General features: G+C 40.4%; 1 protein-coding gene across 1 annotated transcript in view; it reads left to right on the forward strand.

The window, feature by feature from the left end:
* Positions 1-417: 417 nt before the first annotated feature.
* BARX2 (BARX homeobox 2) overlaps positions 418-19042 on the forward strand; it is a gene marked incomplete at its 3' end in the record, with an annotated part of 67490 nt that continues 48865 nt past the window's right edge. The window contains exon 1 of the mRNA XM_084249567.1: positions 418-726. Within this exon, the coding sequence (XP_084105693.1) occupies positions 540-726 (187 nt within the window). The 5' untranslated portion in view covers positions 418-539. The remainder of the gene's footprint in view (positions 727-19042) is intronic.

Genomic DNA, 19042 nt, shown 5'->3' on the forward strand with positions numbered 1-19042 from the left:
GGAGCGCGCTCCTTGCACCGCGCGCACACACGCGCGCGCACAGTGCACACACACCTGGAGCGCTCCCCGGGAGGGGGGGGGGCGGGGAGGAGAGCCAATGCTAGTGTCTTAAAATAGAGAGACTGGCAGAACAGCGCGAGACACAGAGAGGCGGGAGGAGGCGAGCAAGAGCGGCGGGCACGCGGCGCGCAAGTCAGCGCCCGGGTAGCACAGGCGGGCTGGGCGGGGTGGGCACCTACGCCCCTCGGCTGCCGCCCCTTGGCGCGACTCCGCACAAGCCCTGCAGGCAGAGCGCGCTGATTGACAGCAGCGCTGTCCCAAAAAGGCTCTGCGAAGATGCTGATCTGCGGGTGGGTCTAGACGCGCTACACGCGTGCCAGGTTTCGGGTACCCTGTAGAGCGCGTCTCCCGAATCCCGCGGCCTCCCTGTTGCGGAGAAACCGGGCTGAGGCTCCCGCCGACGCGCCAGCCCCAGCGGTCCCCGCCGGCCGGGCAGTCGCAGCCGCGCTCGGGCCGGCGGGCGCTCGCCGCGGCTCACCATGCATTGCCACGCGGAGCTGAGGCTGAGCTCGCCCGGCCAGCTCAAAGCAGCCAGGCGGCGCTACAAGACTTTCATGATCGACGAGATCCTCTCCAAAGAGACCTGCGACTACTTTGAGAAACTTTCCCTCTACTCGGTTTGCCCGTCGCTGGTCGTGCGACCCAAGCCCCTGCATTCTTGTACTGGTAAGAAGCCCCGCTAGGGGTTGGCGCACGCGGTAGCTTCTCTCCAGCAGTTTCTGGGAGTTTAACTGCTTCAGTTCTCCTACCAGAGGGCGAGAGGAAGGGGCTCCGGGAAGTCTCCTGCTCCCCTGCAAGGGGATTATACTCGCCTGCGGCAGGCATGGCAAAGGTGTCTGCCACCTGGGAAGGGCCAGGCAAAGTTTGGATCGCAAGGTTGGAAATGAAGCGCGGGAGGCGAGTCCTTAGCAGCCAACCGCGGGTGCAAAAGTCTGCTGATCCGCTCGCGGGAGAACGCTTCCTCCTTCGCAGCACGTTGTGGTTTTCAGTCAGAAAGTTCAATACTTGACCTGGTTCAGCGCCTAAATAATTGTTGCAGGAAGTGGTATTGCTTCTCACCTTGACCTCCTCCTGTCCCCACTGGAAAGTTTTCAAGTCAAATAGTATCCGGAGGTTCTCAACAAAATCCTGAATTCAATGAACTATATACGTAAAGGGATCTCCCTCTAGGGAAGTAGTGCTGGAATATGCCTCCTTATGTTGCTAGCTTATTTTTAAGTCACTGAATAAAAAACGATAACAATAAAAACACCCCTCAAATCATGCTTCCTTCCTCCATAAGAGCCAAAACCAGTAGGAAAGATGTGTGTGTGTGTGTGTACACACATATAGGGATAATCTGTTTACGTAGAAAATAAATCCGAAGGTATTTAAAACTTTGAGTATGTTAAGAGAAGTTCCAAGTTTCAAAGTGTCGCTGCATTATAAGGATTTAGGCTACTGAAACTTAAGTAAAGCGGAACAAAGGAAGAAAAGTGATAACAAGTTTTATCAAAACGGTTATTGACTGTTTTCAACTAAAGGTAAAAATTCAGTATTTCCAAACCAAAAGAAACTCTGAAGTTATGCTTACTGCATGGGTGGCATGAAATATATAGTTTTATAAGACCTAAAATTAAAGTGAAGAAGGAAGTGCAATTGAAAGGCATTTTTTTTTTTAAACACTGAGGCCCAGAACTCTGAATTTGTAATGTTTGGAATCCTTTATTTTCTGTTGATTCCATCCACTTATAGTCCCTGATATGCGTATAAGTACATATAATAAAGTGCTTTTTAAACCAAGTTGTTCTTACATGCATTTGGTTATGAAATGAATGACTGTTCTGTGTTCAAGTACAGTTTTATAAATTAAAATTTCTCTGTAAGATCGAATTAGACCTGATGGCCTATAGCAAGACATGTAATATTAAAATTTAGAACCAAGATATATACAAAAGAAGAAACAAATAGGAAATTTCAGAAACAAGTTAGATATCCTTGATATTTATACATTTGTACCTCCCTCCTGTGTAAATTTTGGATGCACATGGGTGTTGGCTAGAGAAGGTAGGCTGAATCTTGTTTTAAGCATAAATAATCATTTGCTACAATGATTCAAATCCCTCTGAGGATAAAGAGAGGATTCATTTTAATCACAAATCGCAATGTACCCTGCTAAGACATTGCAGACCTGGAGGTCCCTAGGACAAAACAGAACTTCTCCTGAGCCTCTATGAATCACAGAGGGTCAACAACATTTTTAGTGACTTTGGCTGTGTGTTGAAGGCAGCTTTTCCAAGCTTATAGCAGCCACGGAATTGGATCATAGAAGAAAATATGTCAGAAAAAGAGTGAAAAATAGCCTCAGAAAGACAGTGGCCTAGTCATCAGTCAAGGCTGAGTAAGTTTTGAGTTTTATTGAACCTTGTGTGGGAAATAAATCTGAGGAAAACAAAATGATTCAAGTGTAGCTTTGTGAATGTTAAAAGTGAGCTGCATATGTGTGAGGAACTAAGAGTCTTGCTCAGTCTTGCTTTTGAAGTTCTTTGATGGTTGGGGGAGAGGGTGGTTATTGGCAGCGGTGTTCTTGCCCTATTATTCCAGTGCTTGCTTTCTTTAGGTTGTTCTTTTGAGAGTATATAGTGATTTTGCTCTAGTTGAGACTTAAAATATAGAAATTGGGATTTGCCAGTGGAATTAAACCCATAAAAACTGGCTACAATAGTCCATACTTTCAGATCATAAGCCTTCAGTGGGTTTACAATTACAGTTAAAGCCTTACATGCATTAGATCATGGGAATCCCATTAGTGATTTCTCAAGGGTTTCACAAATACCTTACTTTAAAAGCATTTTGTCGTTTTAAACAGTTACGTTGAGGATCAAAAATCTTAGAGATTGGATGAATTTAACCTTTAAAAATTGAATTTTAAAAGTGACAATAAGTTGCTGGCATCCACAATAGAAAACTACATCCCTATATATATTTGCTAGATAGAGGTAAATATTTAGCATGTTCAGTGGAACTATTGAATAAAATCCAAGAAGAGGCATAAATGGGAATTAAAGTTACTGAACTTTCTCATTCATTGGTTGCTGTTTTAAGATATAAATAACAGAAGTGAACTCTGTCAGATAAAATAAAGAAAACTAAGATTAAAAAAGCTACCACCTTTCAAAATAAGTACATAAAATTGGGGTAGAAAGAAAACTACATCATGTAATGAACTTCTGCAGTCCACATTATTTAGATTTAGCAAATTTAAATGTCAGTTTATGATATGGGATCTCCTCAGGCAGAAAAGAATGCTTATTCAAGTACACTGAGAAATGGAAACATTTTTCATCAGGCAGATAATCACCTGACAGTATTTATTATTAGACACTCTAACCTTGATGGAGTACTCATCTTTGAAAAACATTATTGTTTATTTGAACAGGCCCCTTCTTATTACACATGTAATAATTTTAGCCTTAGAAAACTGTCTCTAAATTTAAGTCTCCCAAAGATCTCCTAAATCACTTGAGAGAGAGACCTTAAGAAAAGGAATTCTTTCCTTCTAAGTCACACTGAAGGAAAGTTTATCATTAAATTCAAAATAAAACTTTAAAAAACTAAGGCAAAAGAGAGCTTACCTTAGAAAATAAAATTGTTATTCAGACTATTAATGAGGTGTGATAACTCCTATATGTTTAGAGTTAACTTAATGTGTGATATAGTCACCTTATTTTGAAATCTGATAACAGTAATCCCCATTCAGAATGGAACTATATTGGCATTTAGAAATCAGTAATCATCTCGCATAAACATTAGAACATTGGCAGTGACTGACCGCCAAGAATGAGGTGCACATTATGTTATGGTAAATACTATTTAAATCTCTAATGCACTGTTTTATTCCATGGGCTGTGATGATTGTTTCTTGGTGGAAGAGCCCATTGAAGAGACCTGACTTCTTAGGACAGAATAGATTGCAGCAGTATTAGCACAGTCATTCTGGAAGGATCTTCTCTTTCAGTTTGATCTTTAGAAACAGACAAAAACAGAGTATCTAAGTTTGAGGGGTGTTTGGAAAAAATGGGTAACTTGCTTCACAGAAACAAGGATGTAACAATTTACCCTAAGGGTTTTCACAGGAGGATGCTGAGAAAAGAACCTACTGTGCTAATTACTTATAAGTTATTCTAATTATTTATACTTAACTTATGATTACCCTAGACTTGTACATGCACATTTGAGGGGAGGTGAATGTAGCTATTTGGGCATTTTACAACCTGTGGCCAGTAAGTGCTTTTTAAATATAAAAAGCTATATAAACTTACTCTTTCTCCCTCCTCTGGCAGAATGGTCTGTTGAATCTTTCCATTACCTTCAGTGGCCAGACTTATAGATCTGACTGTTGAGTTACAGAGTTGGAAGGGATAGTAGAAGCACAGATCAGTCTCCCCAGGGAGAGGGTATATTTTTGCAAAGTGCTAGGGTCATAGCACTTAAATGTAGTTTCAGTCTACATTGTATGCCGCCGTTTTTCTCATTAGGATACACAGAAATCAGGAAGACTTCTCCAACTTGGTTACACACCCGCGATAAATCTGTGCAGTCACACCCAAGGGACAATCAACCAGCCAATTAAAAGGGATGTTTGGGGAAAGGTGTTTATCTTAGGAGGTGGCATTGAGAACATTTTATCCTTTGGTGGGTGTAAGAGAAACAAGTTCTTTGGGGTGGTGTCCTTGGGTTCATATTTATCACAAAGATTGGGTGTCATCCAGTGAAAACTAAAATGAGCTGTGGATGTGTATGATGATTTCTTTGGGAGTTAGGGAGCTGGCTACTTCTTTATGGAGTTGGTTCTAATGATCCCCCAAATCTCAGTTTGGTCTCTGACTCGGAGACCAAAGGATCCCATAGGATCTTGGGAACCTGAGAGCTGGGCACTGGAATGTTAATGGAGAGAAATGTAAACTGGGGTTTGGGAAAATGATCACTATCAGCAAGCATTTGTGTTTCTGCCAGAGGCAGAAATATTAGCAATTAGTCATAACTGCTTCTCCTGTTCCCATTGTGAGGGATAGTACATGGAGGGGTATGTGCATAAAAAGGACTCATCCAGGGTCAGAATATATTTGATTTGGGGGGGGGGGAAACCTCAGTTGTTGTCTTATTGCTTCTTGAATTTTCTGACTCCTTTGTTTGTAGATTGTTAAGTAGAGACGCAGAGGGTTTTCCTACAAGTCAGTTATAACTAGCAAATAATTTATTAGCAATTTCTTCTCAGGCTCTGATTTTTATAATAGTAAATAGAAAACTGATTAAAAACTTAGTCCACAAATTAAAATGCTTCTCCAAATAGCTATAATTTTTAGTACTGAATTAAATTTAGTATTGAATTCAGTAATTTCATTCAACAAAAATTTACACTTGCTTGGTGATGACACAGTAATTTTCATTATTTTTAAGTTCTAAATCGAGGCTGACTGTTGAGAAGTGTAAAAACTTTCTCTAAACTACTTGCAGAACCACTTTGCTAAGCATTTCTATATTGTTCTCATAAGTATATGATGTGCTGGTTAGAATTGGGCTAGGGGAACATTGCGACAATTTAATACTTTTGCTTACCATATGGAATTTTCTCTTTGAACTTCATATAAAGGGTGTTATCACCCGGAAAATTGTCACATTAGCCTGGGTTAAATGCAACTGCAGTGAAATTTTAAGATAGTAACTCTTTAGGGAAGCCCCTTTCCTGCAGATTTCCTGGTGTTCTTTTCAGCTGTACCTCTGGATTGAAAACTGAATTTGGGATACAAGCATGGACATTATAAGGTAGTTAGGTTGCAGGAATCTAAATGAAAAGATTCCTAGGTTTAATATACCCCGGGCAGCTATGTGAAAAGCAGTAAGGATTGGGAAATGCATTTTAAAATGAAATTTTAAAAAAGGAATATGGAAAAAGAAAGAGTTGCTTTGAAAGGCTTGCTGCCACTTGATTCAGCCTGGTACACAGTGTCCTTTGGAATGACTACCCGAAATACAAGGTGGCTTCTGGAATTCTCTCAGTTCCCTGACTGTAAATGGCTGAAGCTGATTTTACTTAGACTCATTCAGGAGCCTCTGAAGGGAGAGGACCACAGCCTGGCCCTCCCCAGCACTTAGCATTCACTGTGGGCAACTGAATATATGTTAAGTCAGAAAGCATTTTTAGGTGTTGTTTGCATTTTTAGGTTTTGTTTGCACTTTATTTTGAGGTCAGGGAGGAAGAAGAACAGAGATGAAAGGCTAGGCAGCTCACGTGTTTTGAGCCTCCCTCTTTTGAATTAAACCTGTGAACTTGTGTGGGTGTTGTGGAGCCTGCCCCCCACACCTGCCACTTGTCTTGCCCTGGAGTGAAGTTAATTCGGGTCGTATGGCTGAGCGTGTAGATGATCTCTTAACTGGAATATGGTGAGAGGACTGCAAGGATTTGGATCAGGGGTACAGATTAGAGCCTCCTCTTGCATTCTCCTTTGGGTGGTGTAGTTTCACACGCCTGTCTTGGGAAGCTGGTGTTTTAATGTGGCCCCACTGATGGACTCCACACTCTCAGCTCCATTAGTCTGAGACTATCCTGAGGCCCTGGCCCTCACAGAAGTGTTGGGAGTGGCACACTTCTCATGGAAGTAGCATGACAAAGAGAAAAAAATTGAGAGCAAAGGATTGAGAATCTTGGGGGACAGACTGTCCACATGCGGTGAACCGCCTCTGTCTGCTTGCTTCTGGTAGCTGCCTGTGAGGATGGAATGGCTGTTTCGTCCTCCACAGCATGGATGACAGAAATAGAATTGGCATTAGACTCTATTAATAATGGGATTTCAGATCAGGCCCTTTACAAACTTGGTGGCATTAATAAAATGAATTCTCTGGTTCCAGGAAGAAGGTGGTAGTGGTTGTTTTTTAACCAGAAAACCTTTGCAAACCCTCAGGATTTAATTTATTTTATTGCAGCTTAATAACAGTTAGAAAAAGAAATGTCTTGTTAAAACTAATGCTCTAAATAAAAACACAGTTAATTTTCCATTACACTGTCTAATTACTCATCATCACCAGGGCATTTTTATATGGCAATTTAACTTCTTGAAAGTGGAAACTTGGCAGACATTTAAGGAGGAAAGCAGTGCATCTAGATAGATATCAGAAGATGGTCTAATTATATTTGGGCTACAGTTGACTGTTACACATGATTGCTCTGGAGAAGATAGGAAGATAGAGAGCCTCTTTCTTCGGTCGCTAAGGAGAGTTTCTGGTTTCTTTAGTGCCAGTTGAAATCAAATACAGAGGGAGATGATTCTGAACATTAGCTGACGTTCAAGTACATCTGCCAGTGACCAGTTGAAACTGATGTCAGGACTACTTAATAGGCCTGGAGGACAGCTCTCTGTGCCTTCTGATCCACTGGCAGAGTTCACAAAGATGAACATGGCCTTTCTCCAAAGAAAGGTCAAGTCTCCAAAGAGACTGAATAGAAGCCAATTTGGGAGGATCTCAAAACCAAATAAATCCATGAAGAGTCCAAGCAGAGATGCTTATGCGATTCCTGTTTATTGCGTCTCTCTAGCTCACCAGCATGTCCTCATGAACATGGTCTTCTGAATATTGGGGATAGATAAGTATTTTCATGGTGTGTGTTGAATAGGCTTGGCGGCCACCTCGGTGATGCCAATGTACTTTCGGTCATTATTAAAAACAACTTACATATGTGATAAATGATATGATGATTGTCCTTTCGCTTTTCTCATTGAAGGATCATGTATGATGCGTGGGGTGGCACAAATGGACCAGGTGGACTCATAAAGTCTAGGCTGTATTTTCATACCAGGAATACCAGACCCCTCCCTAATACTGATTGCCCAGGTGCCACTGCTCCCCTCTTATTCCCAGAGCTCATTTCCCCCTGTAACTTAAACATGGCTGAAACAGGTTAATGACCATTTCACAGATGAGGTCACTACCACTTGTGGATTGAAGGATGCATAACTTTGATGTTTGGTTTAAGCAATATCTAGGGGAATTGCCTTTACTTATTTCAACAACAGAGACCTGAGTTCTCTGGATCAGGAGGAAACAGCCCGGGCAAGGAGAATTCCTGCAGAATATAGCCAAAGGGAGCCACAAATAGGTAAAATGAAAAATGTTTTATACCCTGAAACTTCTTATTTATATTCATAACAATAATAGAACCTTAACTGGCCTTTTGGGAGCAGAGGATCTAACTTGTAATAGGCACTGGGCTAAGTACTTTATGATCAGCTTCATATTCTCCATAAGAGACAGGTATTATATTTCTGGTTTACTAAAGGGAAGTCATGAAATTAACTGATGTTACCAGAGTCACTGAATAAATATCTCTTATAAAACAATAAGAACAAAGAAGAAATGAAGCTCTAGATTCTAGTAAACATGAAATGATGTTCTTCTTCATTGGTAATCAGGAAAATGCAAATTAAAATGAGATACCATTCCATACCCATCAGCCAAAATTTTAAGAAAATGGTAATATTGGTTGATGCTAAGGATGTGGAGCAGCAGACATTCTCCCACTGCTGGTGGGAATATGATTTGCTATAATCATTTTGCACAGCTCTGTGGCAGCCCCCAGTGAAACTTCAAATACACACAAACCCTGGCAGTTCCACTTCTGTGTATGCCTTGAGAAATAATTATATGTGTGCAAAAGTACACATATCTAAGAATGCTCATTCTTTTTTTTTTTAAAGATTTATTTATTTATGCATACAAGAACTGGGGTATAGGTCACAGGTGTGGGGGGTGAGAGGATTCACCAGAGACAGAGAAGGGAACAGAACAGGCAGATTGTCTGAAATACACTGCTGAGGGGAGCAGCAGGCAAGTCAGGAGAGGTCTGCTGTGCCATGTGGGTTAGCTCCCTGTCCAGGGATTGAACTTGTGCTGCAGTGGCTGTGGACAGCTTCATAGGTTGCATCTTATCCTCTTGAGCCACCAGGGAGGCCCAGAATGCTCATTTCTATGTTGTTTATGACAGTGAACAATCCGAAGTAATCTAACTGCCTTTCAGAAGGAAAAGGGATAAAATTATATGTGTTCTATTAATGCAATGGAATTCTATGTGGTAATGAAAATGAGTGACTCAGATCTACTTGTGTTAAATATGGATACATTCTAGAAATACAATGCTGGAAGAAAACAAGTTGCAGATTGATACATTCAACCTGATATCATTTATATAATGCTTGAAAACTTGCAAATTAATACTATATTGTCTAGGGAGGCAAGGACATAAGGTTGGAGAGGGTTAGCCACAGGTTTTTATTTTCCTTTGTTATAATTTATGCATTAAGGAAAAGAGGGGGCCAGACATTAAGATTTGACAAGCACTGTCATGGCTACACAGATGTTCATTACATTATTATTTGTCCTTTTCTATATGTTTGAACTTGTTTGTAACATAAACATTGACAAATGATAGTATGGGAGACCCTGCATATCCATGAACTTGTGGAGCTTTTGATGACTTTCTTAATAGCTGAAGCTTCCAAATACAGAACTTTTTGTATAGACTCACAGTGGGGAAGTAAGAGCACGTTATAATTAGACACAAGTGTACAACTCACACTAAAGCAACCACTGTGGCTTCTAAAATTGGCTTTTGGATCTCACTTACCTCCCTGACTGGATGGGGATATTATTTGTCATCAGTATAACTACTGTTTCTCCAGTAATACTTTGGCATATGGATAAATTGTCTCTAAGCTGGACACTAGGGCTAAAAGATGTGTTTTTTTTTTTAGGTGTTGTTTTTTTTCTAAATATATATATCATTAATTATGCAAGCAAAGTTAGGTTTTTTTCCCCTCTTTTTAGTGATGCTTAAAATCACAATATCTTCCTTTGGTTGCATCTTGCTTTTATACGTATTTGCTGATGAGCTAGGCCGTCCTTGACTTTTGCCCAGTGGTTCATAAATTTTGATAATTTAACTTTAAAAGATGTCTAGAGAAATCTGTGATTGAATATCAAGGAACTGTAACTGCTAAAAATGGAGCTTCTTAGCAGAGAAGAATAATGGTGATAATGGCATATAAGCTGGATGAGTCCTCTTGCTATTCTGTAATCATGATTTGATTTTAAAACTTAGAAATGATTGTTAGGATGGGATGGCTGCTCCCACAGCACTGCACAAGAAAGCTGCCTGGTAGGATAGTAAATGGTCATCCTGTGGTTTGGAGAAGTTTACCTAGACCACATTGCAGTGACAACTGTGGTGGCAGGTGCTTTGTTCAGCCTATCTTAACAGCCAAGCCATTTTGTTTTCTCTGCATATTAGTTTCCATTTAGAAATATTGCCTTAACACGTTTTGGCAAAAATTCGACCTTTGGGAGCACTGTCTTTCTGTGTCTCTTCAGAGGGAAAGTACTCCATAAAGTGGATGAAACAGCTTGTACAGAGTTTGCCAAAGCATTCCACTCCTGACACCACTCCTGTCTGTTTAAATAAATACACAAGCAGAGAAGCAGACACTTCTAACCCCTCCAAAGACCTCACCCCAGCAGACGGACTATGGCCAGTGTGGCTGTACTCTCTGGTGCTTGGCTGTGCAGCCACACTCAACAGAAATGAATGACCACATCTAGGGGACTATGGCCAAATTGGACATGCCTGCAAGGACAGTGGCTCTCAAGTTTATTGCCAGTGAACAGGCTTTCCTGAGTTACATTTTATCTTACCCAGACAGGTACACACCGTGATTGAGGTCAATCCAATGGACTAAAACTTTCTCATATGTCAAACTCGTGGCTCTCTTTAGCGACATCCAATTCCGCCTAAAATGGACTCTTGGGGCTGTGAATGGAAGCAGCATCATCAAGAAAAAAGTTCCAGAGAGCTGCTAGAGACCAAGTGCATGAAATAAAACACAGATAACTTGCTCCCGCAGCCCATGAGCATCTGTTTACTGGCAGCAAATCTGACCAAACTTCTCTTTGGAACTACTGGGGAAAATACTAGTGAAAATGTAGGTTAGTTATGGTAACTTTGAATAAGTTCCACCAAGGGAGAGAGAGAAGGAGGGTAAGTCTTAATAAAGTTCCAATCAAAGTCTTGTCTTTTTCATGACTGACAATTTCATTGAAATAATTGATAAGTCAGAGGAGATTTGGGAGGAGGCTGTTGTTAATTTTGTTGTCCTTGGATGTCATGGTAGGTCATTATCACTCTTAGCACATTAAACAGCTGTATGTCTGAGAAGCTTGTTTTCAATTTTTGGTTTCAAGTATAGCATAAAGGAGCATCTCATTGGAATGATGACTTTTGGTTATTTTTCCTGGGACATTGAGCCTTTGACAGACGGAACAACTAGCTGCCAAAACAGAACGTGTTTCACTTTTTTTAGGGAACTGCAGATAGAAATAACAATAATTATAAATAGTGACTTATATGCCAGGCACTAGATGCTCCTCTATATTTAAGGCATTTAAGTTAAAGGAAACTGTGCTGAGTAGTTATCATCGCTGTCTTTTGGGGGAGGAAAGTGAAGTTCAGAGAGGGCAAGAAATGGCAACAAGGTCACCTTGAGTTGGTGGTAGACTTGAGATTGTAACTCAGGTCTGTCTTTTTCAGTATAAAATTCCAGATGATATATAATCAAATGAAAGCATGTGAAGTGGAAGTCAAGTTTGTCCCTCTCTATGCAGGCTCCATCCTATATTTAAAGCAAGATCAATGAAAGTGCCAGCTCTGTAAGAATTTATTTTGACCCTATACAATTTTACAATTATTTCCTGTGTGTAAGACAATCTTTTATTTCATTTCCTTTGATGATTTGAGTTTCTCAAGAATTCCAGAAGAGCTCTAAGAAGCAGTGCAATCTCTGGAGGATGTTCCGTAGGAGATTCCTTCTCTTTGGTTGTGTGAAAATGGGTTAATCTCATTGTCTTTGAATGTGACATTCCTAAGGCTCCTTTGGTTCATGAGTTGTAGGTTTCTGTGGAATAAAGATTTTCATTGCCAGAATTCCCATCCATCCATTCATTCTTCTGAACCAGAGAGAAAATGTTTAAAACTCAATGCCAGCAAAATGCTTTCAGAGCAAAACTAGAACATTTTTCGGGCCTCCCCGCTGGCGCAGCGGTTGAGCGCTGGGTTGTGAAGCTGCCCGCGGCCTCTGCGGCGCCGGTTCGATCCCCGGCTGCTCCCCGGCCATCGGAGGAGGGTCCCACATGGCGTGCAGACCTCTCCTGCCGCCCGCTGCTCCCCTCAGCAGTGTACTTCGGTCCTTCTGCCTGCTCTGCTCCCTGCTCTGGCTCTGGTGAATTCTCTCACCCTCCCGCGCTTCTGACTGTACCCAGTGCTTGTATGTATAAATAAATAAATAAATAATCTTAAAAAAAAAAAAAAAACTAGAACATTTTTCATCAAATATTTATTATTAAGTGAAAATTTAACTCCAGTCATTTGTTTGGCATCACTTAAACTAAAGAGTCTAATTTCTTGTCACCTTATATCTAGGCAGCTGGTGTGGGTTCTGGGTATCTTTCTTTTTTTTTAAAGATTTATTTATTCATACAATAACCAGGGTACAGGCCAGATGTGCGGGAGGGTGAGAGGATTCACCGGAGACAGAGTGGTGAACAGAACAGGCAGATTGATGAAATACACTACTGAGGGGAGCAGCAGGTAAGACAGGAGAGGTCTGCCACACCATGTGGGACCCTCGCTGGTCGGCCGGAATGGAACCCACACTGCAGAGGCTGAGGACAGCTGCACAGCGTGGGGCCCAACCCCTTGCACCACCAGGGAGGCCCCTGGGCATCTTTATTTTTAAAAAGCTTTTTTTGTGATTATAATAAAAAAAATCCAATTTGGATAACAGCTTAAAGAGGAAATAGATGTAATTTACATCCCACAACTCAAATGTAAGAAACCATTTACTGGAGTGATCCTGAGTCAGAGGGTCAGGATGGATTTTGAGTCAGATGGTCCTGGGTTTGTTTGCATTTTATTGTCTGTGTGACCTTAGGCAAATGATTTAACCTCTCTGATACTCAATTTCCTCATCTGTAAAAGGAAGAGAATAATAACTACCTGCTAGGTTAGTTATGTAGGTTAAATAAGATGATGTACATACAGTTCTTAGCATAGTTCCTGGCAAAAAAGTGCTCAGTTAAATGATAGCTTCTATTAAAATAATTATCTTATAATAATAACCTCCCCTCGGTTGACTGAAGCACAGCCCTTTGAGGGAAAGATCACTAATCTTGGTGAGTTAACGCAAGAAAAATTAAACACCCTTAAAAAACCACTTCACTCTAGGGCATTCTCGTGGTTTATGTCATTGCACTATCCACCTTTTAAGAACTTTTGCAACCTGGGTGGTGTGTGGGCTGTTTAAGTTCAAGTTTTCATGAATAGGTATGTTTTATTACCCCCCACATTCGTGTTTTATAATGTGAACTCAGAATTTTGTGCATTCATAAATGAATGGCACAAACAGGTCAACACTACAGCATCACAAAATGTGCTTTGGTACTTCACTTTTTTTACAAGAGTTGCTCAGAATAAATTACCCTTAGGAAACGTTTTAGCATGCAACTGTGTATCTCAAGAACTGTTTTAGAAAGGGGGCAGAATTTCTCAACAAGAAGTTCAATTTCTTTTCTTTTTTCAAGAGTAGAATTAGAGATAATCTTTTTTTTTAGAGTAGAAAATGAATACTCTTCCTCTTAATTCAGAGCACTGAGAAATAAAAATAATGCAACAGACTTCTTCTAATCTGTGGGGTGAAAATAGGTAGCAGTTTGGGGGTAATTGTTAATCTAATTTATTATGGGGTCTGTGATTCAGAGGGAGTTGCAAATGAAGCCTCTGTTTACAGCTTACTGGCAGGGTGGGGCTGGTTTATGATTGTATTGTAAGGTAATAATGACCCTTGTGTGGAAGGGCAGCCTGGTAAAGAGTTGTGCATGGACTTTTTTTTGGAATTGTGTTTCTCAGCTACTCAATTATGCCGTAGGAAGTCAGGTATGACTTTATGGTGAATCCCCTCCAAAGTGTGAGGAAAGTTCTTCTGAGGAGGCGTTCTCCCTTTCCACTGTGTGAAGGAAACCCCAATGAAAAGGGAGGTGCCTTTGTCAGATGTAGTTGATGCTGGCTCCTCTTCAGGTACAGTGGCTGGTGGGCCCCAGGTGGAAGCTGGTAGGAGAGGACATCCCCTGCATCATTGAGACTGCCATGGCATGGTCCTGATTTGTGTAGAGGACTGACTTGGTCCCCCAAGGTCCTCAGGACTATAGAACCTATCTTCAAAATGGTTAGAGTAGGGTTCAGTTGGAGATACGCCTTTCCGCCTTTCCGGCAGCTTGTTGAGAATATTCTGTTAAACCTGTGAATTTGAAGAAGCAAATGACCTGGTAGGAAGGGGTGTGGGCAGGAATGGGCGGGGGATGGGAGGCCTGAGGGAAAGGAATGTTGCCAGTGGGGAAAGAAGAGTCTGGGTATGGAAACAAGTTATTCTACAGAAGCATGGATTCTTCATGCTTGTTCTGAGATTTTTTGGAATGACTTCCCTAGTTGGAAAACACATTAAAAAAAAAAAAAAAGGGAATGGGACATTTCCTTTGGAAATTGCCCTGTGAGTACGTGCTTATTATGAGAGGCGTTGCTCATAACTGACAGCAGTCATGACTTCTGGCCTGCCCAGTCACACATGCAGCCTAATCATCATATATATTAATGATGCATTAAACAATTTCATCATCCTGGGTCACAAAAGATCATTATTATTGTATTATAACACAGTAATGGCATTCATGTGGTGCCACGCGGAAACAGTGTGATGGGAGGAGGCAGCAAGGGAGCAGAGTTCCAAAGGTATAAATCCTGCCAGAGAACCTCTCTTCTTGGGACTCCTGCTGACTTATCCCCTGACATTCGATGCCTCAGTTTCTGCTGTTGATATTACCGTGTATTGGGGAGGGGTGACTGATTAAGGAGTATTAATTGAATACTTTGAAAAGATGAAAGTGTAGTGAAGGTACAAAGCTATGATTTCAGGGCAGCTGTGTGGTCTCAAGGGCATTATATATAATATCGTGTTTTGCTGGATACCTAGACCAGAGCTAGCCTGATGGGGCCTCTCCCCTGTTTTCCTGCCACCATGGGTTCAGATTGGTGTTTTCCACTTCTCAATGGAGGAAAAGAACCCCAAAGAAGAAGACTATTTCATGACATGTGAAAATGATATGAAATCCAAATATTGGTGTCAGTGAAGTTTTACTGGCACACACCCACGCCTGTTTGTTTATATATTGTCTATGTGGTTTTTATGCTACCACAGCAGAGGAGTGTAGTTTAGACAGAGATAGTATGGCTCACAAAGCCTTGATTATTTACCATCCAGCTCTTTACAGCAAAGGTCTGCAGACCCATGAACTAGACTATTGGAACAGGGTTCGTCGGTTGTGAAATAAGATTTGCACTGATCCACAGCATATGATGTCATTCGAGGCCACAAAAATACCTCCTTTGATTCATCACAGACCAGGTTCTGTTGTCATCCTGGGATGTGTGAAAAGCCTAAAAGTGGGAGTCTAGTGGGGAATTTTGCAAGGACTCTTAAAGAAAGATCACGCTTTTGGCTCTGAGGCCACATTTCCAAACCTTTCTAGAAAGAACGCAGACTTTCCTGCACTGAGAGAGGGATCAGAAATATTTAAAATAAGGTGGTTGGGATTCAGCTGAATTTGGGGGACTTGTCTGCTGTTCCAGTCCTCACTGGTTTTCTCACGGAAATCTGAGGGTGACCACTTATGTGAGGCAGGGAGTGTCAGTTATTGATGTTTTTCAGCTTGAGGTTTGGGTGACATTTCATTGCTTCTTATTTAACGTGTTGCCCGTCCCTCGAAATAATAGTAATGATAATATAAATGTTATGCAATCACATTACCACAGCCCCACCCAGCAGGGTTTGCATAGCTGGATAAAGCACTTAATTGTGATAGTACATTTTGTGGTGGCCGTGCATGTCTGTCTGTGCTTGTGGGAATTTTCAGCTCTTCAGGGTCAGGGCTAACAGTCCTTTCAGGAAGGACGAAGCATGATTCTATAGTTTTTGGTCATACTCTTATTTTCATGTGGGAGACTGATTTAGGGTGAGACTTCAAGTCTCCAAGGCAGCCTTTGAACTAATGAGGTCCATTGGGAAGTTGGAGAGGTGAGATTAATCTGTTTCAGCTGTAATTTCCTAGCCCTTGTGGGGTGTATCTAGCCACTGGGCTGAGACTCTGTTGGATTTAGCCCTTACCGTCAAAATGGAGTTGGAGAGGGATTGTGTGTGATTGTGGAAGTTAGATTGACTTCAGAGGGAAAAAAATGGTAAAATGTTACCTCAAAAAGAAGTATGTCTGCTACCTGTTATACCTGAGTTTACTCCAGATCGAAGATGAAATTTACCAGATTAACACTAGCATTAATAAACAAAAATAACTATTAAAACAAAATATAACAGCAAAAACTCTTGTATTCTATTTGATATGAGCCAGGCACTGCCCAGAATACATGAATTATGTAATTTGTATCACAATCATATGAGATGCTATTATTTGTCTCATTTAATAGATGAGGAAACAGAATAGAAAAGAGGCCTTTCCCTGAGAGGGAGATTATGAAAGACAGAAGATGGAAACATTCTGTGTTATATAGAGATTAATCACATTAAGAGAGGATCTCTGATTTCTACAATACTAATATAAATAAATCCCTACTCAAAAAGTATGGGTGAAGGAGCAGAAGAGAAATCCAGACCTTGCCATGCACAGGAAACCTGGTGCTAATTTGGAATTTAGACTCTTGAAGAATTGCTTTTTTTTTAAAAGCTCAGTACTAGGTACAAAATCGATCTTCAGTAGCATTTTTTTCTTTATTTCTAGGCTAAAGAATTATCCCTGGAATGATTAAGATAAGGAGAAGAAAAATTCATATGTAGCTGTAGTCCCAGGGAATAAATTAGTATCCTAACTTGCAAAGTTAAGCTAGTGGCAGGGAGAGAGTTTGCTATTTTATCTGTTATGCCTCATTGCCTTAGGTACTGGCCCAGGATGATATGATTTAAGTAGATTTTATCTTATAATATTAAAAAAAAGTTGAATAGATAGAAATAGTTACAAAATATATGTAGAATAATAGAAATAACAATACATTAAATACCTATGTATTCACTACTCAGTTGAAGAAAAAGGACATTTTTCTGAGGTTCTCCCTGACCCTGTCCCCATATTTCTCCCATTAGAGGTAACCAGTACCCCAGTTCTCTGTTCACACCCTGGTTTCGCTGTAGTTTTACCATGTTTATACTCTTACGTCATAGGTTGTTTGATTTTGCTTGTTTTTGAAATTTATATAAATGTTTTAAACTGTATATATTTTTTATGACTTGCTTTTAGCACAGCATGGCATTTCTAGGTTCATCTATGTCACGTGTAGCTGAAGTTTGGTCATTTTCATTGCTGTGTAGTATTCGGTGTATAAATATACCACAGCATATTTACCCATTCCATTGATGGACCCTCGGGTTGTTTCCAATTCTTATTATAGATACCGCAGTTTTGAACACTCTTATTAAATTCTTCTTTTGCATACCAGTGTTCAAGAGGACTTATTTAAATAGTTATGCTATGAAAAGGATAGTCTCATAGTTTAATGAAAATTGTAATATCTTGGGCCTCCCCTGGTGGCACAGCGGTTGAGCGCTGGGTTGCGAAGCTGCCCGCAGCCTCTGCAGCACCAGTTCAATCCCCAGCTGCCGACGAGAGTCCCACATGGCATGCAGACCTCTCCTGCCGCGCCCACTGCTCCCCTCAGCAGTGCATTTCATCAGTCTGCCTGTTCTGTTCCCCGCTCTGGCTCTGGTGAATTCTCTCATCATCCCGTGCTTCTGACTATACCCAGTGCATGTATAAATAAATAAATAAATCTTTTTTAAAAAAAGAAAATTGTAATATCTATTCTCTTGCATACATAGATTTTTTTTTTTTTTTTAGTATTATTTTGGGCTGCATCCTGCATATCAAATTGCCTTTCAGGCTAATTTTTTTCTTTCAGAATTGAATTGAATTTGTTTATTTTATTTTCTAGATGGATCAAAGCATTTATTATAAAAAATCACTGGCAAATGTCTTCTCATTTAACTGTAAAGATTTTATAAATATTTGAATAAAATAAACAAAATTGAAAATACTGAATGAGTTTCATTAGAATGTGAAGCACTTTCTCCTCTAAATTAAACATTAAATGAGTGTTTTCATTCAGAGGAAAAAACACAAATATTGTGTTATATAGATTAAAATGGACTTTATCCCACTCCTGTTTATTTGTAGACAAAAATAGAAAATTTATATTTCACATTTTCAACTTAAAAAGATAGAATTTAAAAACCTTTTGAAGTCATGTCAGAGTTAAGCAAAGGCATGGAGGTTTTGGTAGGAAAACCTACTCCACTTTTATGGGCTGAAAAGAAAACCAAAGCTCGGAGTAATTAAATACCATAACTGAGATCACAGCGAGGCCTGCCGTGCCTTTTAAACACAACTTCTCTACACCGGCTATATGAACTTACAGTTTCAGTTCTAAACTAGAAGTCACAAACTTCTTAGTGCAATGATTATTTTTTGCTTCAGTGCATCATAAATTATTTAGTGCCATTTCAAAAGTAAATCATTAATCATCATTAAATACAATCTATAAGGGCAGTTTGAGGTTTGATTTTTTAGAATTGCTTTTCTCCACCCTGTTGACTATGCTGACCCTGGAGAGATTTTTACAAACTCACCCTAGCCTGGTTTCTGGCAGGGACAATATTTCCATTGTCTTACCACTCAGTTGTCACCAGCAGCAATCGAAGACAAGAGCTAAGCTTGAAAGGTCCTGCTTTTTTAGTATCAACAAAGAGTGGCACAGGAATCTCTTTTGCAGCTTGTCCCAGCACTGTCCTGG

Source organism: Talpa europaea (genome assembly GCF_964194135.1).
Source record: "Talpa europaea genome assembly, chromosome: 12".
Taxonomy (NCBI): Eukaryota; Metazoa; Chordata; class Mammalia; order Eulipotyphla; family Talpidae; genus Talpa; species Talpa europaea.